Below are 25,424 nucleotides of genomic sequence, written 5' to 3' on the forward strand. Positions count from 1 at the left end.
TGTCTTCCGCCACACATTCAGGGTAATTCGTCCGAGTACTCCGTACAACGCTCAGCGAAGCTTTTTACAGGGTCTTCTCGTCCTAGCTCTCCCCGCAATCGGTTATTCCTCGTACTGCAACGAGCCTCCCTGGCCGGTTCGATTGCAAGATATGGACTAGGCACTGCATGCTGACCAGCCTGAGCGCCGATATTTAGCCCATTTGTCCATCATTTGCCGGCACCTGGGGCTCTCTGCAACGAACCGTCCGGTGATACGCAAGTGTTTGTCCGTAGCTCCGTACTGACATCTTTTGCTCGTCCCAATCATTTCTCATGCTCAAGCAGGACAACGGCCCATACTCCGTACGACGATGCCATCTCCATCAACCACAGCATCCGCCGCCAAGTGTAACCTCAGTCTAGAGCACACCACGGCAATGCTTCGCATCTCACGCCCTTTGCCTCCTCCAAGCTTTCCCCCGATATCGATCACGATCCTCACCACCATGAGCGTGTTCGGCTAGCAAGAGCTTGTACGGAGTACCCTCACTCGAAAGCGGAGCTCTAGTCTTGGGGTTATTGCGAAGTTAGTACCAATGTGGCACAGCGCACCTCCCTCTGCTGATCTTGTTGAAAGAACGCTCGCACACCTGACCCATGCGGGTGGCTGTCCGAAGACCTGGGCCATAACCTCCCATCATGCATCGATACTTTTGACTGTAACCTAAGCTGACTGGAACCCGCAGGATGGTGTGCATAGCCTGCTGGAGAACGCAGGCCCACAATGCGCGAAACCGCTGGCTACCTGGTAGGTATTGGGGGGACGTTTGTGTGATCCGGCATTCCGCATCGCTTGGCATTCTAGGTGTCTCTGGCCGTGCCACTTGTACACGGTACGGGTACCACAGAACTGCGTGGTCCGTGACCCCACTAAACCACTACATCACATTCTCGTTGAGGTTGAGGTGTCCGCTGGAATGTCTTCCTACCGTCTTCGGTATGTTGGCGTGGCATTACGTTCGGCAATCGAACGGCACCAGTGCCTGATCTCGATGTTGTAACGTGGAAAACGACTGCATGATTCACGCGATGCTACCTCTCTCCCTGCGCAAAGCTCCTACTCTTCTTTCGCGGCGTGAGACCCATCCATCGCGTCCAAGATCTCTGCCCCGAGCAAATACATGATGTATGCGGGGAAGACTAGCCAGAGGCCGTTGGGGATAAGCCATAGGAAGACAAGGTTGTACGCGGAGTTGTGGCCAATATTGGCAAAGCCGGAGAAGTACTCGTTGAGCCCTGAGGAGCGACCCGTTAGCAAAGGCCTTCTAGTGCGTTGTAAAAAATATTCCCGGTTCTTCAAGGTTGACTGTCGCAACTCACAGTATAAAACGGTCTTGCTGAATGTCATCACTGCAGCGGAAAACAAGTAGAGAACTGCCTTGGCAACTCCAGGGCCTCTGACAGAGTTTTCGTCCTCGCCCAGGAAGAAACCCTGTATACTCGGAGCCGACAGTAGATTTCCCGACGCGTTCCTGTATATGGCAATGAAGTAGTAGATGTACATTGCTGTCTCGACAGCATTTAATGACGCTTGGGCGGCCGTGAAACCGACATGGCCGTTCCATGCCGGCCAACCATATACATAGTCGACCGTACCATACAGGGCGTATAGCTTCCAGATAGGCGAGTGGTATTTCCCACCAGGCATCGAATGCGGGCGGAGAGCGATATATCCCGTATCCCAAATCACTAGCGGTAGGGAAACGAAGAGCCAAATCACCAATAAAGGGGGCACCTTGTGCGAGTAAAGGTGGATCGAAGGCGTTGCCGTCTTTGAATTGGTCGTTCGCTTCGCCCTGCGCTTTCGAGATGTCGAAGACACAGTGGCCGAGTCGTCAGACTGCGGGGAAGAAGCTGAAGGTGACGCCTCGGATCGTGCTGTTGCCTTCGGCGTTGCAGGGTCCGGGAACGGCTGCGGGTGGTGTCTCGTGGCAACCATCTTGATGTGAGAACCGCAGGCAGCGGTTGTGTCCAATGCCTTCGTCAGGACGGCCGCAAGTTGTGTGCCGTGTTCACGTTGATAGTCCCTCAGCTCTTATGTCCGGCTACCGTGCGATACACTTGCCGTCCAGACACAACTCTGACCCTGCGAGGATATACCCAGTGGCGACCAGTTCTTGCGCGACTTGAGGATGTGGTGAACTTAGGCCGTGCTCTAAAACAAGGTTCAGGAGAGAGGACACCCGATGAATGGCTTTTGAGTTATACCAGCACGTCAGTTGAGGGTATTGCTGAAAGACACCGAGGCAGGAGGGAAGGGAGGACACCGAGTTTCGTCAGCTGCAGAGCGTGGTGTTCGTGTTAAGGACAAATCGTGATTGTGTAAAGGTACCTAGACCTGGGAAGTAGATATTGTACATGTATGTACGGACTGCGAGGGGAAGGAACTTGCCCCGGATTTGGGTGCCACAATAACTTGGAACAACCCACCTCGGCTGCGTCGCGATCCAGGCTCACTAGTGATGCCATGCTTCGTATCGGCTAGCACACTTTCTATTGCTTGTTTCAGAACGCCGAGTACGCCTTGTGCTAACAAGAGGTATACGAAGACCATGGATTTCGTGTTCAGAATGCGTATTGGTACCTGCATGACCGTGTCGAGTGCCTACCAAAGTAGATCATCATATCGCGTGACCATTAGACGAAGGACATCGCCATGAACAGATCAGTGAGCGAGTTACAATTAAGTCACCAGTTTTCATGTCAACAAAATTGCCTTGTGTGATACGAAGTAAAGCTGCCCTCGTCCCCTAAATTTGAGGAGATTGTCATTTGTTCCATTCTACCATGGCTCCATTGGGTTCTTACTTCTTTTACAAGAATCTAGTGGTGGCAGGACCGCTGATGATGCGCCGAGAAAGTATAGATCGCAGTAGGCAAAGGAGAACATCGAATTGGCCGCCGAGCATACCAAAACTTGGGTAAATTAGGCGTCGTCTTTGGGACTGGCCGGATCAGAGTGCATCTTGTGACTCGGAATATTGATGGGTTGCTTGTCGAAGACCTCAAGTGTTGATTGTTGACTCGGAACGCCGCCGAAAGTGCCATAGCCTGCAAGATTTGCAATTTGTCAGGGTTCGTGCTGTCCAAGATAGACAGAGATGACGGGCTATATGCGGCTGGGTGGACTGTTCTTGTATCTTGGGTCGTCGGACTGTGCAGTCTCGGGTGTGTTCTTGCTGGCTTTTATGACCGTTACTCTGTTTGACGAGAAATCCTCGAGCCCCACGACGGATGGCGTTTCGCTGGACAGGGTCGTTGAGAATGCCCCAATCTGACCATAGCCTTGTGGGTAAAAGATCACACCCTTGGCCGAACTGTGTCGACAGAAAAACGCTGTCCCAGGTTGCCGGTCCAACGCGCGCAGTCCGATGGTGATACTCGCCCAGTGTTCTTTTCCTTGGGCTATCTTGTGTGCTAATCTTGGGGTACAAGTATGTCGAAGTAGAACAAGACGTAACTTGCCTTAGGGCTAGGACTGCCGTCGTCCTCGAGATCTTCCAGTTCTTAGGGCTCAGGATGGTACAGCGCGGGCTGATGAGGGACCAGGATTCATGTCGGGCCTGGACTCCAAATCCCCCGTGCTCCGTTCTCCAGCATCTCTGGTAGGCATCAACTATCTCGATGCCTCATGTTCATCAGTCCCATTTACTGTAGCTGACCGTGCCTCATCGGTCTCGAAGAGTCTCGCGATAACATCGGGTTTGATGAGATCTTTTCTAAATTGTTCTTGCTGGAGCAATTCGAGATTTCGCAACGTTGACCCTGGATGCGTGAGATACTGCGCGTATTGAGGGGTACGCCAATAGCTGTATAGGTACTTGAGATATCTTGCAAAACGGTCGGCGTCTGAATCATCTGCTTCGGCTACATTGCGAGAAGTCGCTGGTTTGTTTAGCAAATGTGGATAAAACACAGCGAGATATTGAAGATACTGCGGGTTCGCGAGTGAGAGGACGAATTCGAGTTCCAAGGTGAAGCGGTGAGACAGGACCAGCGGCGGTTTTGTCGCATCCATATTCCAAGAATTAGGTGTCGAAAGCCGTTGAGGGTCCCGAATGCTCGATATTTGGAAGACGGTGAACGAAGGATATGGTAATAGGGTCGTGCAAGGTTCACGTCGCCGCGGCTTGATCGATAAGCAGGTCGGTTCAGTTTGGAGACTGGAGTGCAAAGTATGTCGTGCAGTTCAATTATGGATCAGATCCGGCTGAGGCAAGCGGTACTCGTTGGTGTTCTAGCACGTCTGTCAGCACCGCCAGCTCAGTTGACCGATATCTCATGGATGTCGGTTCACGTTCACTCGGGTTGCTCGAAGTTTCACGAAACGCCCCCACGTCACTATGCCCAGACTTGCACGCGTCCGTGATTGAGTTTCAAGCAGGGATCCCGAGGGCGGAAGAAACGGGCGATCCGTGCCCTTGACCATGCAGTTTCCAGGGGAACTTGAATTTTGGGCCGAAAGCCAGTCCAAGTAATTCTAAGCTTGAGCCGCTGGGGGGACGATGGAACGGCCTGCGACAGACCGTGTGTTGTCGAGACACCTATCATGTAGTTGATCTTCAGTTGAGAAAAATTCCCATGGAAGGACAGAGGGTGGTTGAAGATGCCAACAAGATTGGCTAGCGTTGTGCTGAGCGTGTTTCAGAGGAAACCGACAGCTGCCCAACGAGGCTCCGAATGGGCAAGAAGATGATCAGGTCGAGCCCCGAATGAGGCAGTGCTTTGTGAAATTTGGACTGGTTTGCGAGACTGAGCAGGTGACCAGTAGAAACCGTCAGGGCTGGCACAGCAGCTGTTTGCAAACAAGAGACCTGGAGATCGACACCCGGACGATGGGAACCCTGGCAGCGTGAATCGCGAGCAGACCAGCGACCTTGAATGATGGACTTGTTGTGCACGTCAGTTGTTGTTCGCAATCCGATTCCAACGTCTAACATTCCATTCTTGAGCTCGCCAAATGGTAGCGTGGTGTGGCGTGAGCACCCCATCTTTTGGCGCAGTGGGTAGCGGAGCCTTTAACCAGCTGGGCCCCATACCGGCCGGGTGCCCTGAAAGAAAGGCCCTCAAAACGGCCTCGGACACCAACGACGCCCCTCCTCTTGTTCTTGCACCCTTCCCCTTCCTAGTTCTTCCTCGCAAACACACCCTGTCCGACGACCTTTTATCCCCCTTCTGGTGTTTCCCTCCCCTAGGCGTGCATAGTGACCACAGCCAGCATTTGCTACAACAATATCGTCTTCACCAACAGCGTTAGGCTTCACAGCGCCCCTTGGCTATTAGCGCATAGTCATTGTCTGCCTTCACGACCCTGCCCTTCTCTCTCCTGACCGCAACCTCATCACCTTTGTGAAGAGTGGCCCGACCTCCCTCACCTATACTACGTGGGAACATCATCCTTCGGAACAAGCAGTGCTGTGTCTCTACGACTGCGCGGGACGCAATCGAGTCTTGACTCTCCAGTGACCGACCATCAAAACGCATAGCACCGAAGGATAAGGAGGACAATGGCACAGGCAGCGCCTCCGGCCGGTATGTTGAGACAAGCTCTATCCTCAAGTTCGCCTTTCGACACGCTCTCTCCTTCTATCTACCGTCGCTGACCCGAGACCCACGTCTGGTACCCTTTGCGCGACTGTACACTGACATCCGTGCCGCAGAACGCGGCCCATCTCCGCTTGCGTCTAAGAACCCCTTCCGGAGCCTTGTATCAGAGAACACCACTGTTAAACCAATCTCAACGAACCCCTTTCTCGACTCCAACGAGATCGTATCTCCAAACACGGCCACCCAGGTTACCCCTACAACTGCCAGCGTCAGTGCGAGTGCCAGCGCAACAAGCCCATCTAGCGTGGCGGACAAGACTGCCGATATTTTCGTAAGCTCTCTGCTCTGTGTATTCTAGCGCTGTCACTGATCCTAGGCAGGCGGCTCTCGATTTGAAAGACTCCTCGAAGCCCTCACAGCCTCCTGTAAACGGCAGTGTAAGGCGAGAGAACATGCCTCCTCCGCGAGCATATCCACCACGTGGCCCTCCTCTCCGTCATAGGCCTAGCAATTCGGACGAAGAACGCCGGCGACAGCAAGGGAAACCTCGAGGTCCGCCAAATGAACTTGACATCTTCGCAGATCCTTCGGACGCCAGTCGCGCGCACGAAAAGCGTGCGCCGCCACGACGTAATAGCGAGTCGTCTGTTCGCGAGAAGCCAAAGGATGTGGATCCTGACGCGGAAAGGCGAAGACGAGAGCGGAAAATCCGTGAAGGCCGTGACGGAAAAGGCTCAGTGAAATCAAAGAAACCAAATGCGAGGTTGGATATTATCGATAAACTGGACGTCACAAGCATCTATGGTACTGGCTGTGAGTTGTGGACGCATTTTCTGGCGTGAGATAGCGCTGACTCGTGCAGTATTCCACCACGACGGCCCGTTTGATGCCTGCAACCCTCACCGAAATCGTAGGGGCGCCAGGCAAGCCCCGATGCAGGCATTTCCCAAGGACTCACTGAACATGCAGCTCGGAGGCTCCGGGCCAAATAACTCTAAACTTAACCTCGACCAGTATCATGGTAGAGGCATAGAAGCGAATCGCGATTATAATCATGCGGCAGTACAGGATGCCGATGCGGACTATATGCGCCGACCACTTCCCGAGAGAAGCGCCAGCTTCAACCCGACAGCTCGAACCGAACCTGTCCACGGTCACGAGTCAGCTGGTCTAGGAACGAGCACTTTCTTGGAGGGCACGCCCGCGAGTCGAGCTGCGATCCAGCGTCGAGAGAGCGAGCAAGAAGCCGCCGATCAAGCCATGGCAGCAGCTGGTCTCTCCCGGAAGAAGAGCTTGGCCCAGAGGATCAAGTCTGTCCGACCGCGAGTGAACGACACGGGACGCATGACATCCCCCGAGCCCTTCCCTGCTGTGAGTCCCACCAGCCCGCTCGGGACAGGCCGGTCCGAGCAGAACGGCGTGAACCCATTTTTCAAGGACTATGACAAAGAGTACGAGAAGAAAGGTGCACAGATCGCATTTGCAGAGGAACAACTCAAGAATCCTCCCCGAGCTCGCGCGCCATCCAGTCCGAAACGCAGTGCACTGACGCTGGAACGGAAAATGACGGCCGAAAGTGTCGGCCCTCCACCTGAAGAAGGCAAGGTCGGCGGTAGTGGCGGTGGTGGCTTCCTCAGTCGAGTCAAGAGCATCAAGGGAGGCCGGAGCAAGACTCGCGAGAGGCGAAATACCGAGGCGTCGTCGTCCTAGTTGAACAGGATCATCGAGGTAACGCCCTGAAGAAAACCCACCATCCCCGCTGTGGCAAGCATTGCGGGTGCTTTTTGGGATATGCCTGTGAATTGTCGGCCTTTGTTGCAGCCCCGTGCAAGTGCAAAGGGGCAGGGGCAGGTGCAGGGGCAGGTGCAGGGACAGGAGTTCTCGGAATCGCATATGTCTGGATGTCTGGAATTCCATTGAAGGTCAGGCCACAATCCACGGAGCATTTGGGAAACGGGGCCAGCGTTCATGCGTGCATGGCATGAAAAAAAATTTGACGATATGACCATTCCATTGATTCGCCTGAGGGCTCGAAACTCCGCCCGTGGAGGACAACGAATATGAGAGAAAGGGGACGAGCTATACGGATTTTCCCACCATCTCATGGGCGCCTCTCGATGTCGGGAAGCCCCACGACTTGAAGGAACCGCTGATCGCTAACTGCCCGTGGTTGAGTTCCGACTCCTGTACCTCGTACAGTACTCCGTACGGAGTACTTCCCTTCTACTTCTCATGATCCACTGGTGTTGACAGAACAAGAACCTGTACGTCTCGCGTATTGTTATCTACATGTAGATTGATGAATTGAACCACAGAATCCCCGTACACAGTACCGGCACTGTATAATTTTATATCTTTGTCAGTGTTACAGTACGGAAGGTTACAGGAGTTACTCTACGGAGTAGGCGCTGAGCGTTGGGCCTGCTGTTCAACATACTTCAGTAGGACGGACTGTACGGAGTACTTCACTCAGGGGAAGATGTCTTACGAGTTTCCGACTGAACATGGGGTACTCCGTACACGGTACAGTATTTGTTTGAATTGGGGACTTGCTGCTCGTTCGTTGCTCGCCTTTTCTTGCTCTGCGGTCCCCATACCCGCCAGGTATTCCAGGCAATGGTCTACGAATCCTCCTCGAAATGGCGCCTGGCCTTCCCTACTTCCCTGCCTCCCAGTGATATCCAGGGTATACCGATGAGCCAACCTGTACTGTGAAACTGTCCACCGAGAACGTAAATTGAGGTTGTTATTTACACGTCCACGCATGCATCTGTTGCACTATTCATTCGCCCACCTCGCTCACTCTGCGATTCCACCCCACGTCGTCCAGCATCACCTTTGTTAACGCGAAATTCATGCCCTTCTACCACCCACGATGCGACAGTCCGTAGCGAAATCAATCGCTTGGTCCGCCGACCCAATCCAAGACCGCGCCAGTGACAAGCGTGCCAAGCACCCAGACGCCGGCATATCCAAGCGCTCCTTGAAGTTCGACGCCCTCGACGGTACCCCAGGTCGACAGCACTGTCTCACTGAGGAGCAATCCCGCGAGTACCACCGTCCGGCGGATGAGTTCCTTCTGCCGTGCAGAGTACCAACCCCATGAGTTATAGTGGATGTGGTCCCAGAAAGTGGCGGTGGAGGGGTCGAACTCCAACACGGGCGCACCTTCTGGCGAAATGACGATGGTCGAGCTGGTGGCGGCTGTTGACGGTGCGAAGAGGAACTCCATCATGGCGTACCCCGCTGGGAGGAGCGCGAGGAGGAGGGTAGGGAGGCCCGCGGGACCCAAATGTGCGGGTTCAAGCGTTCTGAGGCCCTCGAAATGCAGGATCAGCCATGTGGGGAGGTATGTTGCGAAGGACGCTTCTAGGAGGACGGCAAAGATTGCAGTCGCGAGAAGTGACGTTGCGAGGGTCGTGTACGGGTCCGTCAGGATGGGCCGGTTCCGAAGGCTGGATTTAGGCGCGTAGCTTGGGATGTGAGACAGGGAGAGAGGTCGCACGAAGTAGTAAGGAAGGGAGTTGGCGATGATGGCGGAGAGGGCTATGGAAGCCAAAGTGATGGGGGAAATTTGGTAGAACAGGCCGAGGAGGATGGCTTGAGGTGTGTGGAGGAGAAGGGAGAGTGATGCGACGTCGTAGGCTGTAGTTCAAACAGTTAGCTTTTGAGAAATGGAAGATGTCGTGGCAAAGGACGTCAAAGCCATAACCCATTGGGACGTACCGTCGAAGTTGCTGACCCAGTATACTCCCAACTTTGCGACTTTCCAGCCCAACAACCCAAGCACCTCAGCCCATGTGCCGGGCCTCCTAGAAACTGCAGCTAGATCTCCTACTCCAACCGTTGCCGCCCCGGTTTGCAAGGCCGCTTCCAGCACTGCGCTTAGCACCACACTTGCCGTGAACTTGAGCGGCTCGAATTCCCTTTTCTCGGTAACGACAGGTTGTGCGGCCCGCGCGACTGGCTTTGGTACAGCGACGACAGGCGAGCCCGGCGGAGATGTGGTCGAGCGTGATTGACGTCGTCTGCGCGTCGTGGTCCCAGCAGGAGAGGACGGTTTCGAGCCCAGAGTCCCTTCTAATATGCCATTGACGGCGTCGGCTGCACCAGTACTTGACGCGATGCTGGAGGATTTGGTATGCCGACTCCGCGGAGCCATGGTGGAACCTGTGATGTTGGAGATGGAGGGCTCGTGGGACGGGTGCACGAGGGTAGTCGCGAGTTCGACGAGGTCGCCGAGCATGGGAAGCTTGAGAATGGTTGATGGTGCAACAGTTGGTGAGTGAAGCCAAAGGAGAGGACGAACTGCGTCAAGAGTACGTGGGCGAGGACGTCTGGCGCGTTCTGGGTGCCGTTGTACTGTAGGACTGAGAAAGTCAAGTGGCTGGAAGCGGGTGGTGAGCGAGTGGCAGACAACAGACGCGATCGTGACGTGATTGGCCACACACAACGAGTTGGATGGCGCTACGTCACAGCAATCCAGCGGAAAACCGTCTCCGGCCACGGTGGAGTACAAGTGGTGCAAGTGCATTCGGTACCTCCTGTGGGAGAATACCGAGTACGGAGTACTCGAGAACGAAAACCTAAGTGCCATATAGGTACCTACGGTTTGGTCCTAACTTCAGGAACAAACTTTGCTGCCAAGCAGGCAGCCATCGGCACACATATAGAACCGGGCGAAAATAGCAGGAAAAATTCAACTTCCTTTTCTACACTATCGATAGGGTGACTAAGAGATTAGCCGATAGATACGTGACCGATCAGGGGGCTTTCGAACAAACAAATGTCAATGATGAGCTTAGGACTCTAAACACCCTCGGGCGCCGGTATATTCGGTCAGCCCGTCGACTGTTCAAGAAAGTGTACCGTTCGGAGACGATTTGATTTCGAATGTAGACATCGACCGATCCTCGCTTGCCTACTTTGGTCGGATGTGAGCGCATCTCCATTCGACCAGGAGAAGCACATCGATGCCTTCGCCGTCGGAGTCATGGCCGTGCACCATGTCTCGTCCCGTATCTTGCCACAGCTCCAGGGTAGATCTCCTAACACGATGGCGAGCATTGTCGACGCCCTCGAGGACAAAGCTCTTTCACCTAAACCAGTGACTGGAGCTTCCGATAGGATAACTCCTTGAAAGCAACCACGAGACATCAAAGCAGGCAATAGCAGCTTTGTTCAGGAGTTTGTCCAAGATCAAAGACGCAATCCGAGTCTTCATTATGCTTTCCATTTTAACTTCATTGTCAGAATGCTTCGGTGGTAGGTATGCGGCTCTATATCATGACCCTTGCCCCGGTCGCAAAGCTGCCAATCTACTCCATCTGCATCAGTATCAGAGAAAGCCAACTGTACCCATCGAAGAAAATGGGAGGACAAAGCCACGTCATCGCTAGCCTCGACGACCTAGCAGACCTGCTTCAACGTAACAGCCAACTCTCCACCACCTGCGACGTCTGCGCAATCAGCTCCGACAAGGTCGAAGTCAAGACTTGTTCACGCCCTGCTGATCAATATTCCGGCTGCTGCGCCAGCAATGTCTGTCTGTACTGCGTGATGGCCGCCCAACGCGACGTATCCCGCCACAAAAATCAAGAACATGAACTGCACTATTGCCGTCCGTGCAGCGAGGCAGTCCAAGCCCAACAACGAGACGAGCGCTGTCAATGTGACTCGCAAACCCGCAGGGATGTCCTCGATCAGTCGCGGAGTGAGTGGCAGTGCCCTCCTTGTCGGTTGTGGTCAAGTGATATGCTCGAGCATGTTGCGCACGATAACCTCTGGAATGGGGAGAACGAAGGTCGAGTCTATCCCCGCGACCAATACGAGGACGGCCATGCTGGTCTCAAGCGATGGCTTGACCCTGCTGACGCGAATAGAAACCTCTGTCCCGGTTGTGGGTGTGATTACTTCAAGATTGTCCGGAGCTTTGATGGTGCCGAACTTGATAAGTCGGGCTGTCTTCCTAGAGATCTGGTGAAGCAATGCATCCTTTGCCTTGAGCAGAAGCTCTGAGTCTAAGGTAACTTGGATTTGATAGTTAAAGTGTATGGTAAGTTCGTGCCTTGCTCTTTTGTATAGGGGTCTAATTGTCTCGTCTCGTGTGAAATGAGCCCTTGACGCGCTTCCAGGCCACCCGTTTGCCCAGTAGAATTGTCCCCCCATGATATACCATCGAGGTCAAGCCGTTCTGTGTTGTCGTCTCGTGATAGCTTAGCGCGATATGAATCCAGACATGTACTAGAAGTAGCAACTGCACCACGCCCTGCCCGCAGCCTCGTGATAAGACCTTCGGTTCCGTAAAGCCAAAAGCTGGCATGCCATGGGTTGCCGATGCGACCCGTGGGTCGGTGCGGTATTGTTCAGGGACCGTGTTTCGGAACGGCAGAGCAAGGACTGTAACCGTAATAAAACCCCCTTTGGTGCCAAGTTGATTGTAAGATGTCGTCGGTCACAACCCCGACGACGACGGAGGCACCACGATACGTCGTCCTCAAACTTCTCGGCATATAGAGCGCAGCTCACCAAATCAATTCACGCACCCAAAGGAAGGCCAATCTCCGATGTATGCCGAGCAGATTGATCAGAAGGCGTGGTCCAGTTGACGAAAACGGCCAGATCCGAGGACTATTTTGATGGTCTGAGGAAAGGGAGATTTGTGCATTGCTGGGCTGGTTCAGTCATTTTCGTCGGGTAGATTGTCCGGAACAACTCGCATCTCGACCGAGCCGGTCTCTCGTCCTCGAGCATCCTTTGTGGTGAAGGTGTACTTGCCCTTTTGCTCTCCCTTCTGTTCAATCCATAGGTCTTTGAAAGTGAGTTCCTTTGTTCTGTTGATGCTTTCAATGGCTGAGATCCGATCTAGCGTCGCTTCCAAATAGTCGTCAAATCCTTCTTCGGAGCATATTTCCTTGAAAGCATTCATCATCGGCACGCTGTCCGCACGGACGTTTGCACTACTGTCGATCGTGAAGATGTTCTCGTGGTCGTAGCTCTGAATAAAATCAGCCCGAGTCATGATTTGCCGAGCAATGTAAAGCGGGATTTGTGGTAGAATGTGGCCTTGGTCTTCGTCATAATTCGTCTCCAACTCCTTATCTTTCTGGACAAGAGCTCTGGCTAGCACCATGGCCGCGCTTGCAAATTTCTGCTGGTCCATCACATCGTCGTCCATTTCCTCGCCGAGGATGCCGCATTTGTTCAGGAACCAGGTCTTTTCATATTCCTTGATCTGATGACACATTCTGAGCATGTCCGAGCTTTTAGCGACGCGGCTGAGGAAGTTCAATCTTCCACCAACCAAGTCGTACACTTGCTTGAATATCTCGGGCTTGTGCTCTTCACGTGGAAAGTACTTGGCTCGATACCTCTCGAGCGCCGGAATAGCAAGGGACTTTGGCAAGTCCAGAATAGGGATGACCTCCATTCGCGTAGCATAGCGTTTAAACCGCTCATAGACCCAGTAGTCGTCCGAGTTGAAGATCATGGTGACGAGATTTGCAGCTGCCCATTGCTCTGCGCGCTGCTGCATCAGTTCGATCAGATCATTCCCGTCCTCGTCATCTCGAATGAGATGTGCGCAGTTAACGATGACCACGAGTGGACCTTTGCGACCGGTTTTGCTGCGTTGATTCCTGTTCTTCAAGGCGATTTTTTCAAGCTTGTTGAACGCGCGTTCGATGTCCAGAAGAGCCGTCGTGTCGCGTGGCCCTCGTATCGAGAATAGGGAGCCGATGTAGTCTTCGTGAAACTCGTAGTTGAGAGCCCTACCAAGGCGGATGCGGAAGATCTCGGGATCAGCGTGTGCCTCGAACATGGAAACACCCTCTCCGTTATGCTCTTTCATGGCTTCGAGGATCATAGACGATTTCCCAGTTCCCTTCTCACCTACGAGGAGATAGTATCTGCCCTTAGACTCTCCACTGATGATGGCATTGATCTTCGCCTGCTCAGGTCGCGCCACCCACTGCTCGTCGTCGTCTCCAGATTGGTCTTGAGGCGGCACATGAGGTCCCGGTGGAGCAGCCAGTTCAAGCATAGGGTCTCCCGGCGCGAAAGCCTTCTCTATCTTGCGAAGGACTAGAGATTTGTAGTAAATGTGGTAGGAATAGCCCGCTAAGCCGAGGACAGCTATTGACGCGAAGGTCGTGAAAGCTGATTCAAATGCTTTGTATGCGGTCGTCCCGAACCGGCTCTCTCGCTCGGGCTCGGTCTCGGGCTTCGAACGCGATTTCTTTCGAGGTTCATCATCGCCTGGGTCCGCTCCCGGTATGTTGTTTGTGGGTTCCGTGCTAGGGCCGAACTGTTGAGCATATGCACGGATATTGGGCCGCCTGGGTTGCAATGTACCGGTCCGAAAGCACAATCGAACAGCGGTGGACTGGGAGACGACGCCTTTCCGCATGATTCTCGTGTTAAGGTATGCGCCGCAATTGATTACTAGAATTATGATCTCAAAAATTGCATGGCCACCTCGACCGGCACAGGCGCGTGTGGAAGAAGATAAAAGTGAAAATCGGGGAAATGGAACAGAGGCCGGCCACCCAACTGTCAGGTACCGATAAAAGAGAGTGGCGCGAGTTAAGGAGCGACCCGGCAGGATACAACGTGAGCTTGAGCGACAATGTTTGGCCTGTTGTCGAAGGAAAGCTCGATGGAAAGGGGCGTCAGCTAGGAACGTCTGTGTCGAGGACTGGGATGATTCGGTGTTGCACGTGCTGGAGTGATCGACTGCCCAGCCGGCTGATTGGAACGAATGAACACCACAACTCGCGCAGTAGAGTCCTCCGTACTCCGTATGTATGTGTAGAGCACGAGCTCTCCTCGGTCCTTACTCCGTACATAGGTACTTTCGTCTCAACCATACGCCACAAGTCTGGGAGGCACCCTAGCTAGCTACATAGCTCCCTCTTGGTAGACATTCCCACGATGCCGTGGGTCACGGAGTAAGAGGACCTACCTGGTACTGTAGGTATCGAGGCTGATGTCCCGGAAAGACTCGCAGATGAGAGCCCTGACGCCAGTCGCGTGACCCCAAATTGGCTGCTTCGGCGTTCTTCAGGGGCACTGCAAGGCTTCGGTATCCGCGGCACTTCCCTAAGACCCCTAGAGCTCCTAACTCCAAGCAGCAACAGGCGTAGGATGGCCTGTCCAGTCCACCCGAGGCGTCCCGAACAAGACCCCGGGGCTTTCTTCCATGTCCCCGGCGTGCGGTTGCTGTCGAATCAGAATGCTCGTATGGCGGTGATTCTTGCTTGAAGTGTTGGAGATCAAAAAATGCATTATTCTCAATCCAGTTGCACTCATTACACAGTTTTCTTTGCTGGGACGTTGTCTTTCCTAGACTCACCATTGCGGCTTCCTTCGTGTATAGTATTCCTTCACTCCTTTTGTTTGTCAGATCCGGTTTGACTTGCTCTGTTTCACGTCGCCTCGACTGTACAATATTCGATTCACGGCTCCGGACAGCTTCGTAATGGCTCAAACAAATGGTGACGTGAAGACAACTTCAGGTCAGTGGAAGCTCAGCGAACCTTGACTCTCAATCTTCTGACGTGCCGCCAGATGTAACAGATACTCAGGGCGAGGCTGACTCCTCATCGGCGCTTGCCAACGGTACCAATGGCACCAACGGCCACCTACATGACCATTCCCATACCCACGATCACGAGCATGACCACGCTCAGGACGACCCCAATGCTGGAGCACTGTTCCAGGTCACTGTCAAGCTGCCGCACAAGCCCTACAAGCAAACAATAACGGTCACGAGTCAAGAGCAGGTCCAGGATGTGCGCCAGTCTATCGTGGAAACTCCGGATACCTTTCAGTACACCTGTTTCCACCTCGAGCACAATGGACAGAAGATCAACGACTTTGTTGAACTTTCCGAAGTCAAAGACCTCAAGCCAGACGATGAGATTGTGCTTGTCGAGGATCCTTACACCGAGAAAGAGGCAAGGCTGCACGTAATTCGCATCCGAGAGCTCATTGGCGCGACTGGAGACCGGTCCGACCAGCTGCATGGCATCTGCGCTGGGGTGTCCCTCCACGACGATAAGTTCGGCTCTGCCCACGCTCCTGCCGACAAGACGGAAGGCAATCCCTTGGTCGGCTACGAAGTCGACGGTCGTGTGGCTCTCGAAGCATTACTCCCATCTCATCAGGACAGCTTGCCCAAGACCATCAAGTCACTGTCGGTGTCCCAGTGGAATCCTCCACCATATCATCTCCGTCAACGAGGTCATCTGCTCTACTTGCTCCTGACGACGAATGAGGGCGAGCAACACCACATTACCGCCACCGTCTCGGGCTTCTACGTCAACAAATCCTCGAGCAACAAGTTCGACCCTTTCCCTAGACCTGCTCCGAAAAATCACAGTGCTCACTCCCTGCTGAATTTGATCTCAGCATTATCGCCATCATTCAATGAGACTTTTGTTGAGCTCCAGAGAATGAACGGCCGCAAAGACCTTCTCACAACATTCCCATTCCAGAATGCCATACCTGCAAATCCATGGATCGTTTCGTCTTCCTATGCACAAGGAAATCAGCACCAGGCAGATCCCACAAGAGCTCAGGAGGCATACTTGCTCGGGGGCGCTGATGGGGCCGAGAATCTTCGAGATTGGAATGAAGAGTTTCAGACAACCCGTGAGCTGCCGAGGGAAAACCTGCAGGACCGAGTATTCCGCGAGCGTTTGACCTCCAAGCTGTTTGCCGACTACAACGACGCTGCCGCCAGAGGTGCTGTGCTTGTCGCTCGAGGCGAAGTTGCGCCACTGAATCCTACCGAAGGTAGGGATGCCCAAATCTTCATCTACAACAACATCTTTTATTCATTCGGTGCCGACGGCGTACAAACATTTGCGAGCGAAGGCGGAGACGAGGCTGCAAGGGTTGCGGTGGGAAAGGACGTTGCCGGTGTCAAAGCTGTAAATCAACTGGACATCAACGGCCTTTTCACTCCAGGCACGGTAGTAGTAGATTATCTTGGCAAACGTATTGTCGGTCAGAGCATCGTTCCTGGCATCTTCAAGCAACGAGAACCCGGTGAGCACCAAATCGACTATGGTGGCGTCGAAGGCCGAGACGTTGTGACCGAGAACGAGGCCTTTGTTCCCGTGTTCGAAAAGATGTCTAAGGCGTTACGCGTCAAGAAGCATGCCGTGTGGGACAAGGAAGGTAAGCGACACGATCTTGAGGGCAGCGTTGAGACAAAGGGCTTGTTGGGCACCGATGGCCGAAAATATGTCCTTGATCTATACCGCATCACACCGCTTGATGTGGCCTGGTCGGAAGAAGTTGAGGCCGACTCAGGAAACGACAAATACCCACATCGGATGTCCGTGTTACGTCTAGAGCTTGTGGAGACCTATTGGCGCATGAAAATGCAGGAGTATGTCAGAGCGGAAATCCAGAAGCGCCGCTCGAACGGGAACAACGGCCACATAGAAGACGCAAAGAACGGTGAAGAGGACAAATCCAACGCTCACGTACCTGAAAAGGACAAAAAAGTGGGAGAAAATGGCGATGCTCCTGGGAAGGAAAGCATCGAGGAGAAATCCGATGAGAAACCAGACCCATCTGCCAAGGCTGCTCCTGCACTCGATCAGGAACGCGTGGACATCTCTAACTTCCATTTCGCCCTGAACCCGGATGCATTCAGTGGGCAGACGCCACAAACCGATGAAGAGAAGCAAGAGTACGACGCAGACGAGAAGGAAGTCCGAGCAGTATGCGAGTTTCTGAGGAGCAAGGTGATCCCGGACTTGGTCAAAGAACTCCATGATGGCGACGTTGGTTTCCCAATGGACGGCAAGTCTTTGTGTCAGCTCATGCACAAGCGTGGTATCAACATCAGGTACCTAGGAAGGCTGGCAAAAGCCGCGGAAGAGAAAGGGCACCGCTTGGAAGCCTTCTCTGTCGTTGTGCTGCAAGAAATGGTGGCTCGAGCTTTCAAGCATATTGCTAATCGCTATTTGCGTCATCTCCCGGCCATATTCGCAGGTGCTTGCGTCTCTCACCTGCTGAACTGCCTGGTGGGAGCTGATGCGAACTCAAACCCCCGAGCCGAGATTGATGAGGACCTACGTGCTCTGTATCCAGACGGAGACTTTTCATTCGAGCAGATCAATCCGTCGAAGTTGCAGGCGGAAATCGAGAAGCAGGTCAAGATTCGCTACCGGTACGCTTTGGAAAACGGCTGGAGGGCGTCGATCCGTCCGTTGCCAATGCTCAGAGAGATCTCGTTGAGACTGGGGCTCCAACTCGTAGCACGAGAGTACACTTTTAGCAAAGGTGTACAATTGTGCTTAGATTCCTCCCCCGCTCGGAGCAGCAGTGACACTCACTCAAGCAACGGGGCTCAGGCGGAAGAGGGCAGCAAGAAGAAAAAGAAGAAGGCGGGTGAGCAGGCACAGACGAATGGCCTTTCTGCCAAGTCTAGCACGACCTTCACCGCAGAGGACGTCCTCAATATCGCCCCCATAGTCAAGGATGCATCGCCGAGAAGTGCCCTGGCTGAGGAAGCCCTGGAGGCCGGTAAGCTCTCCTTAGCACGAGGCGAGAAGCAACTTGGGCAGGAGCTCGTCTTGGAATCATTGTCTTTGCACGAACAAATCTACGGCATTCTTCACCCCGAGGTCGCAAAGATGTACAACTCTCTGTCCACCATCTACTACCAAACTGACGAGAAGGAGGCAGCCGTAGAGCTAGCTCGAAAGGCAGTGATTGTAACCGAGCGGACACTGGGAGTCGATTCTCACGACACAATATTGGCTTATCTCAACCTCTCATTATTTGAGCACCACACGGGCAATACGAAGCAGGCCCTGAAGTACGTCAGACACGCGCTGGAACTCTGGAAAATCATCTTCGGACCGAACCACCCCGACTCGATAACGACGATGAACAACGCAGCTGTCATGCTCCAGTCGATCAAGGAGTATTCTGAATCTCGTAAATGGTTTGAAGCCTGCTTCACAGTCTGCGAGAATCTGTTCGGTCGCCAATCGGTCAATGCGGCCACCATTCTATTCCAGCTGTCGCAAGCTCTGGCCCTGGATGGAGACCCGCACGGTGCCGTCAACAAGATGCGGCAGGCGTACAGTATCTTCCTGGCGGAACTTGGGCCCAACGATCGTAACACGAAGGAAGCCGAGAGTTGGCTAGAGCAACTGACACAGAATGCTGTCTCCATTGCCAAGCAAGCCAAAATGTTGCAGAGCCGCCGCATCACCGGCATTCGACACTTGCCGCGAATGGGTCTAGGTACACGACTTCAGCCTCAGAATGCAAGCACAGCAGCACCAGATGCTAATTCGCGGTCTGCCGCTACGCAACCAAGTCTGCGAACCGGGACGGGCGACCCCACTGTCGACACCCGAAGCATCGCCGAGCTGTTGCGATACATCGAGGGCACTGATACCAAGAGCAGTAGTGGACGTACCAAGCAGAAGAAGAAATCTCTCAATCCTAAAGCCCGGAGGAGCACAGTAACAGCTTGAGGATGGAGGATCGTCGAAGAAGGCTGGAATGCCTCAGGAAGAGTCATCGATTCTACTCTAAGCAACGAGCCAGACAAGAGCATTACTGACTTGTTGATATCGTCTGGCATAGTTCAACAGCATGCAGACACTGGTCAAGGGCAACGATGACTGCAGCCGGCGCATCAACCAAGATATACTGGCTTTTTGGTACAAGCGAGCATCTGTATTATATGGGCACACGGTGTCATCTTCTGGGTGGCCGGCGTGGCGCTTGGAAGCAAAAGGGGTGTCGGTCACCAAAAGAACAGTGCATATTGTTGACCTACAGGGTGATGGATCTGTACCAATGAGTCATGGAGCACAGAGGAGATGATATGTAATAATCAAGCAAGCATTTTCCACTCCTACAGCAGATGAATTGGTTCGAAGCACGATGGCGAGATGCGCGCTGACCAGATGCTGGATCAGCAGAGCGAACATCCCAGCGTGTTGCACTTCGCCCATGAAAAGCCTGCGCACAATCCCGCCCAGGGAGTTATTACGTCTCATATTCGCACCTCTTCACTCTCCGTAGTTTAACAATCACATTCCATACACTGGTGGTGGCTGGTGTATGAGTTCCAACACGGAGCACGTGCCATCGGACGATCATGCAGCGTTTAGTTCTGTTTGTTCGCGAGCTTCCTCCGGATTCGGAAGCGACTAGTGCCGCTAGCAGGGAATGATTGCCGGCTGCGGACGTTGATTGGTGAGGCCATTTGTAAGCGACAAGACTCCCCGGCGTCCGCTCCTCAACATGACTGTCCGCTCTTTCCAAATTCCAACGACGACCAAGCTATTCCACTACCTTCTGCTCGTGCTTCCTCACCTTCGCTGTCCCGTTTGTCGGAAGTAATTCAGCTTCGACGTTGAACTTTCCGCTTTTGCGGCGTCCAAGGCAAAGGCCTCGTATACTTCGGTTACGGCCGTTGTAAGCCGAACTGCTCCTCGGCGCATACGGAGTACCCCACCTGACGATCGATTACTGAGCCCGGAACACGGTGTGATCGATCGGAAATACTGCTCACGCGACTCACAGCCTTGCTGTACTGTCCCATTGCCTCCATCACAGTCGCAATCTCTTGGTCGAGGACCGTCATCCTCAGATATCCCTGGGACATAGGAATTCCGAGCGAGTGATTCCACGGCTGAACGACCCAGAAATGTCCCGCCGGCCCTTCACTACGAGCTCAACTTACACGCTCGCGCACACAGCACAATGTAAACTAAAGCTAGCGGCAAACCGACCTGATCGGAATCTTCGATTCGTGCTCGGCCACGCATTCACGCTCGACAATCTAATGCTTCGAATAGTGGAGATCGAGAACCGCAGCGCCAAGTCTCTGTTCGAGGAGGGCAAAGCACCCAGCAACCACGGCGCAGACGAGCATTACGACTGCACGGCAGCAAATCCGGTGTCCGCAGAGCCCGAACCTCATTACGACTGTGCTGCTGCACAACCCGAGCCCGCGAAATCAGCCAACAATGACGGAAGGGGCAGGAGGATAAGTTTCCAGGATAACAATGCTCGGCCGTCCAGCATCGGGACGGCGGGCGTGGCGTCGAATAACAACAGAAATGGCACATCTTCGCCAGCGCGGAAACAGTCTCCCCCGCCAGTGCCCATTTCACAAGACAAATACCTCTCCGACGACGACGAGGACGATACCTCGTCAGACGACTACGATGAACCGGACAGTTATCTATATAACTGTGAAGCCGCAGGGCCAGAACCGGAGAAACCAGCAGTGAAGCGGCGGCCGATTCACGATGCGTATTCCGACGAAGAGGATGCAGCATTAGACTTGGCCGACGACGAATTAGACGACGACCTGGGTGGCCTCTCGCTTACACGCTTCCAAAGTGCATCGGCGCAACCTCCACGGATGGTTCGCTCGGATTCTTCGAGCTCTGAAGAAGACCTGGGAGAGGGGCCGGTGACGCCGCCACAATTGCCCGTCGACGTGGATGTGCGGGATCTCATCAGTGGTGAGAAGGACGCCGAGTTGGAGGATTTGTATGAGAGTGTGAGGAGGTGTGGTTGTCATGGGCACCAGGAGGACCCGGAGTTGGGACGCAAGGCGCACGGGGTGTGGGACATCCCGGTAGAGAAGGCAGGTGGGAAGCATTTGGCTGTTGTGGCTGTCGCGGGCTGAGTGGTTGGTGATGCGGAAAGCTAGTACCGAAGTCACAACAGGAGGAATATTGTTCCATTCAAACGCTGCACAGATGAGCGAAAGAGCATCAGTGGTCATTGACTCGTTTATTCATTGATCCATTCGGGTAGCGCAAGGGTCGTCCGGAGTCTGCAACAATTGGGATAGTAGCAGGTCAACTGAGCTTGAGGTCCATAAGGGAGACAGTTCCGCTTGCACATGTTCCATACCTCGTAGCACGTTATTGCATATCCCGTAACACCAAGTGTCATGACTTGCGTTTCCTCTTTCCCGCGACTGCCATGGGCGCATTTGACCGAGTGGCGCTCTCCTGGACTTTTCTCTCCTTGCTCCTGGTATACACTAATTCCAAACGCCTTAACAGTTGCTTCACGTTGCAGCCCTCTGTTTCGTCACCCGTCAGTATCCTCTCGACGTCCCTGACCCGGCTTCCGTCTTCGCCGATGACCACCGCCTTCTCGATCCTGCCGTCATCGGAGACCTTTAGGCGCCCGACACGGTCGTCCGACCAGATAATACGGAGTTGGCGGGCGTCGACCTCAAGAGTGGTCAGCGAGTCGACGTTGAACCTGCCGGTGACTTCATCTTCGTCTGAGTCGCTGTCTGTCATTTCGGTGTCTGGGGAAGAGTAGTTTTCGTCCTCATGTTCACTGTTGGCGCTGTCTGGCTCGAGCCTCTTTCCACGCTCTCCACCGCTCGAATTGGCGGAATCCGGGCTGTTGGATCTTTCCCCACTCCTGCTCTGCCTATCGAAGAGACCCAGCTCTTCCTTCAGCCATTCCGCCGCATCCCTCCTCAAGCGCCAGCTCACGAGATCATACCTGACTCGTGACACGAGGAGATGGAGGTCTTGCTTTCGCGCCTCTCCTGTCGTATTCTCGACCCCGTCCGACCCGACATACCCTTCGTCCTCCTCCCGCGCCTGTGAAGTCAACGGTAAAAACTCGCGCTCGTACTGCTCCAGCGGCACAAGCGCGGGAATCGTATGCCGATGAATACTTAGATCTTGTCCGCTATCGGTCGATCGAACACAGAATATATAGTACGGCGAATCGAATTTGCCGTTGCGGTTGCACACGTCGATCCGGATGCCGAGAAGTGGGTTCTTGGCCTGGAGTTCGGGAGAGGGGTCGATGAAGGGGAAAGCTGTCACGCCGAAGGCTAGCCGGTGGATGTTGGACCGGTTGTGCTCTTGGACGTTGTCGATATTCAGCGGGGTGGCGTCATTTGGAGGGTACGTAGTGGTGGTGGGTGGAGAGGTGTTGGAGAGGCGGGATTGGACTTTTGTCGAGGCAAGAAGGGACGAGGTTAGGAGTTTGCGCTGTTGAGTCAGGGCTTGTATTTCGGCCCTCACCTGGGCGATCTCGTCGTCTAGCACGTCGCTCATCTTTGTGTCTGTTGAAGTCGGCGTCGAAGCTGGAGCGGCGACATGCCTTGAGCAGGAAGTTCAGGTGGGCGCGGCTGAAATTCGACGCGTGTTTGCTTATCGGACGCGTCAGGTCCTTATCGGCGTCCCCGTTCCGAGCACTACTAGGAAGTTAGTCAGGGGCTGGACGCTAAGCCTGTGGTCAGTAAAAGCCCAGGCGAGAAATCCGGGGCTGCGCTCTTGCGCTCGTGGTTTCACATGGTGGTCTTGGACAGAGGTCACCATGAGGATCGCCGACGAGAATCTTCAGTGTGGAGGGGAGGTGCGATAACATGCTTCTACTGTGTACTTTGAGACCTGGCGACTTCACCTTTTCTTCCATGTGTTTTGACATCTCAGAGAGCAAGATCGACCAGTGAGGTGTCGCCCCTCTGAAAGGACACACAGTCCTTTTCCTGTACTTACCCACTCGTTGCCGCCGCCCACCACGACCACACGCTCATTTTTTGCATGGATGCCTGGCTCCTTTGCGGAACCATATACTATCCCTGCCTTCCACGCTCGCTCCTGTTCCATAGACCGACCTGTCCTTCCCGTTCACTCAGCCGGCCGAAGCATTACCCGACAGTCTCATGAGATTGAACTGAACGAGTACCAATCTGAAAAGCCCGTCGACGTTGAGTCTCCCACGTCCATCAGGTCCGCCTACGAGAAGGACGAAGAGGCGAGCGATTCCGAGACAGACACTTCCGAGAAAGACCACCTCGTCGCCGAAGGTTCCGATCCCATGCAACGCCGAAAATCGAAGAAAAACAAAGACAAATCTTCCCGACCAGATCTACGCATTCAAGTGGAGCAGAACGGCCACGCGAATGGCCACGCAAACGGCGATATGGATTCCCACATTGAAATGAGACGGAAACACGTTACGAGTGACGATTCTACTGCGAACGCAAACCGCGTTATGAGCAGAGATGACTTCTCCTTGGACAGAGAGCCACCTCCGCAGACACCTCAGACCCCGGGCATGGTCAATACCAGCTTCGGCGATTTGCCTCCCAAAGACAAGCGGAACTTTCTGCTGCTATGTCTCCTCTATTTCCTGCAGGGTATACCCATGGGCTTGGCCTCGGGCTCCGTACCGTTCCTCTTAAAAAGCTACCTCTCATATGGCCAGATCGGCATATTTTCTCTCGCCATATACCCTTACTCTTTGAAACTGTTGTGGAGTCCGATCGTGGATGCAGTGTGGAGCAGGAGATTCGGAAGGAGGAAAAGCTGGATTACTCCCATCCAGACCATCTCTGGGCTGTCGATGATCTATCTGGGAGGCAACATTGACGACATGATGAAGGCCGCGGGCGAGAACGATGGAGCTGGTGTCTGGGGGTTCACGGGCTGGTGGTTCCTGCTTGTGTTCTTATGCGCGACTCAAGACATTGCGGTTGACGGATGGGCCATTTCACTTCTCTCTATCCAAAACATCTCGTACGCCTCTACAGCACAGACGGTGGGCTTGACGGCTGGCTCATTTCTATCATACACGGTCTTTCTCGCCCTGCAAGCCCCGGATTTTGCGAATCGCTGGTTCAGAGTCGTGCCCCAGGAATACGGGCTCCTTACACTTGGTGGATACATGGCGTTCTGGGGCTGGGTTTACCTCATCGTGACGGTCGGCTTGGCCGTGATGAAACGGGAGGACAAATCCAGCGAGCGAGAAGGCATTATGGAAGTCTACCGAAGTATGTGGGCTGTGCTCAAACTTTCCAATGTGCAGACCATCATCATCGTCCATCTGATATCGAAGCTAGGCTTCGTCGCCAATGACGCCGTGACGAATCTGAAACTACTGGACAAAGGCTTCGGACAGGCCAACATGGCATTGGTCGTCCTGATTGATTTTCCTTTCGAATTGGGCCTGGGATACTACGCCGGGAAATGGTCGACCGAATACACGCCTCTGAGATTATGGTGTTGGGCATTTGTAGCTCGTCTGTTGGCAGCGGTGTTCGCGCAAATCACCATCATGATATATCCTGTTGGACCACACGACCCGGTCCCAATGTGGTATATGCTCGTGGTGATTTGCGCGCACGTCTACTCGACCTTTATGAACACCATCATGTTTGTCGCTTCGGCTGCTTTCCATGCCAGGATAGCGGATCCGACAATTGGCGGCACTTACATGACATTACTAGCCACGTAAGTTCTTGGCCGCTTTTAAACTTATTCGGGGCCACCTACTGACTATGCATGCACACAGCGTCTCGAACCTCGGAGGCACATTCCCGAAGTTCTTCATCCTCAAATTCGTCGACCTCTTCACGCGCGCCACCTGTATCCCGCCGAGCGATCCCGATGCGTTCCTAAAATCCCACCCCGACACCACCCCCATCACATCTTCCTTCTCCTGTGCTCTTGAGGCGGATAAGACCGTCTGTCTCAAAGGGGGAGGAACATGCCTCATCCAGCGCGATGGCTATTACATCACCAATGTCGTGTTCGTGATTATCGGGGCCGTCACTTTCTGGTTGTACATTGAACGGAAGGCACTGGCGCTGCAGGCCTTGCCGTTACGGGCGTGGAGGGTGGGCGACCAGGGGCGAGAGTATCGCCGGGTGCCGCAGGGTTGATGATGTGTTCTGATTCTTGATTTGTTTTATTGAAGCAATGACCATTGAAAAAAAGATGATACCCCTGATAAACAAACAGGCAGCTTTTGTAGGTTAGCTAGACCGGAGCCATGTTCACCAAGAATATGTGC

General features: G+C 53.8%; 9 protein-coding genes across 9 annotated transcripts; 4 read left to right on the forward strand and 5 right to left on the reverse strand.

Annotated features, from left to right (window-relative positions):
• Nucleotides 1–1,098: 1,098 nt before the first annotated feature.
• A1O7_00710 (uncharacterized protein) lies at nt 1,099–1,980 on the reverse strand (the record flags this gene model as incomplete). The annotated part of the gene is made up of 2 exons (XM_007754751.1): nt 1,099–1,277; nt 1,362–1,980. 2 exons carry the CDS (start codon nt 1,978–1,980, stop codon nt 1,099–1,101), a joined length of 798 nt encoding a protein of 265 aa, XP_007752941.1.
• A 1,731-nt stretch (nt 1,981–3,711) lies between these two features.
• Nucleotides 3,712–4,059, reverse strand: A1O7_00711 (uncharacterized protein; the record flags this gene model as incomplete). Its single annotated transcript, XM_007754752.1, has 1 exon — nt 3,712–4,059. A coding segment is annotated over one exon (348 nt), but the record flags the coding sequence as incomplete, so codon positions are not given.
• Nucleotides 4,060–6,040: 1,981 nt separating this feature from the next.
• Nucleotides 6,041–7,298, forward strand: A1O7_00712 (uncharacterized protein; the record flags this gene model as incomplete). The annotated part of the gene is made up of 2 exons (XM_007754753.1): nt 6,041–6,401; nt 6,451–7,298. The coding sequence occupies 2 exons, from the start codon at nt 6,041–6,043 to the stop codon at nt 7,296–7,298; spliced, it is 1,209 nt and encodes a 402-aa protein (XP_007752943.1).
• A 1,186-nt stretch (nt 7,299–8,484) lies between these two features.
• Nucleotides 8,485–9,834, reverse strand: A1O7_00713 (uncharacterized protein; the record flags this gene model as incomplete). Its single annotated transcript, XM_007754754.1, has 2 exons — nt 8,485–9,233; nt 9,315–9,834. 2 exons carry the CDS (start codon nt 9,832–9,834, stop codon nt 8,485–8,487), a joined length of 1,269 nt encoding a protein of 422 aa, XP_007752944.1.
• A 2,433-nt stretch (nt 9,835–12,267) lies between these two features.
• On the reverse strand, nt 12,268–13,995 carry A1O7_00714 (uncharacterized protein; the record flags this gene model as incomplete). The annotated part of the gene is made up of 1 exon (XM_007754755.1): nt 12,268–13,995. The coding sequence occupies one exon, from the start codon at nt 13,993–13,995 to the stop codon at nt 12,268–12,270; it is 1,728 nt and encodes a 575-aa protein (XP_007752945.1).
• Nucleotides 13,996–15,066: 1,071 nt separating this feature from the next.
• A1O7_00715 (protein TIF31) lies at nt 15,067–19,096 on the forward strand (the record flags this gene model as incomplete). The annotated part of the gene is made up of 2 exons (XM_007754756.1): nt 15,067–15,103; nt 15,156–19,096. The coding sequence occupies 2 exons, from the start codon at nt 15,067–15,069 to the stop codon at nt 19,094–19,096; spliced, it is 3,978 nt and encodes a 1,325-aa protein (XP_007752946.1).
• Nucleotides 19,097–20,280: 1,184 nt separating this feature from the next.
• Nucleotides 20,281–21,273, forward strand: A1O7_00716 (uncharacterized protein; the record flags this gene model as incomplete). Its single annotated transcript, XM_007754757.1, has 1 exon — nt 20,281–21,273. The coding sequence occupies one exon, from the start codon at nt 20,281–20,283 to the stop codon at nt 21,271–21,273; it is 993 nt and encodes a 330-aa protein (XP_007752947.1).
• A 268-nt stretch (nt 21,274–21,541) lies between these two features.
• Nucleotides 21,542–22,681, reverse strand: A1O7_00717 (uncharacterized protein; the record flags this gene model as incomplete). The annotated part of the gene is made up of 1 exon (XM_007754758.1): nt 21,542–22,681. One exon carries the CDS (start codon nt 22,679–22,681, stop codon nt 21,542–21,544), a length of 1,140 nt encoding a protein of 379 aa, XP_007752948.1.
• A 493-nt stretch (nt 22,682–23,174) lies between these two features.
• A1O7_00718 (uncharacterized protein) lies at nt 23,175–25,293 on the forward strand (the record flags this gene model as incomplete). Its single annotated transcript, XM_007754759.1, has 2 exons — nt 23,175–24,862; nt 24,924–25,293. 2 exons carry the CDS (start codon nt 23,175–23,177, stop codon nt 25,291–25,293), a joined length of 2,058 nt encoding a protein of 685 aa, XP_007752949.1.
• Between the last annotated feature and the right edge of the window lie 131 nt (nt 25,294–25,424).

Source organism: Cladophialophora yegresii, assembly GCF_000585515.1.
Source record: "Cladophialophora yegresii CBS 114405 chromosome Unknown aczIN-supercont1.1, whole genome shotgun sequence".
Classification (NCBI taxonomy): Eukaryota; Fungi; Ascomycota; class Eurotiomycetes; order Chaetothyriales; family Herpotrichiellaceae; genus Cladophialophora; species Cladophialophora yegresii.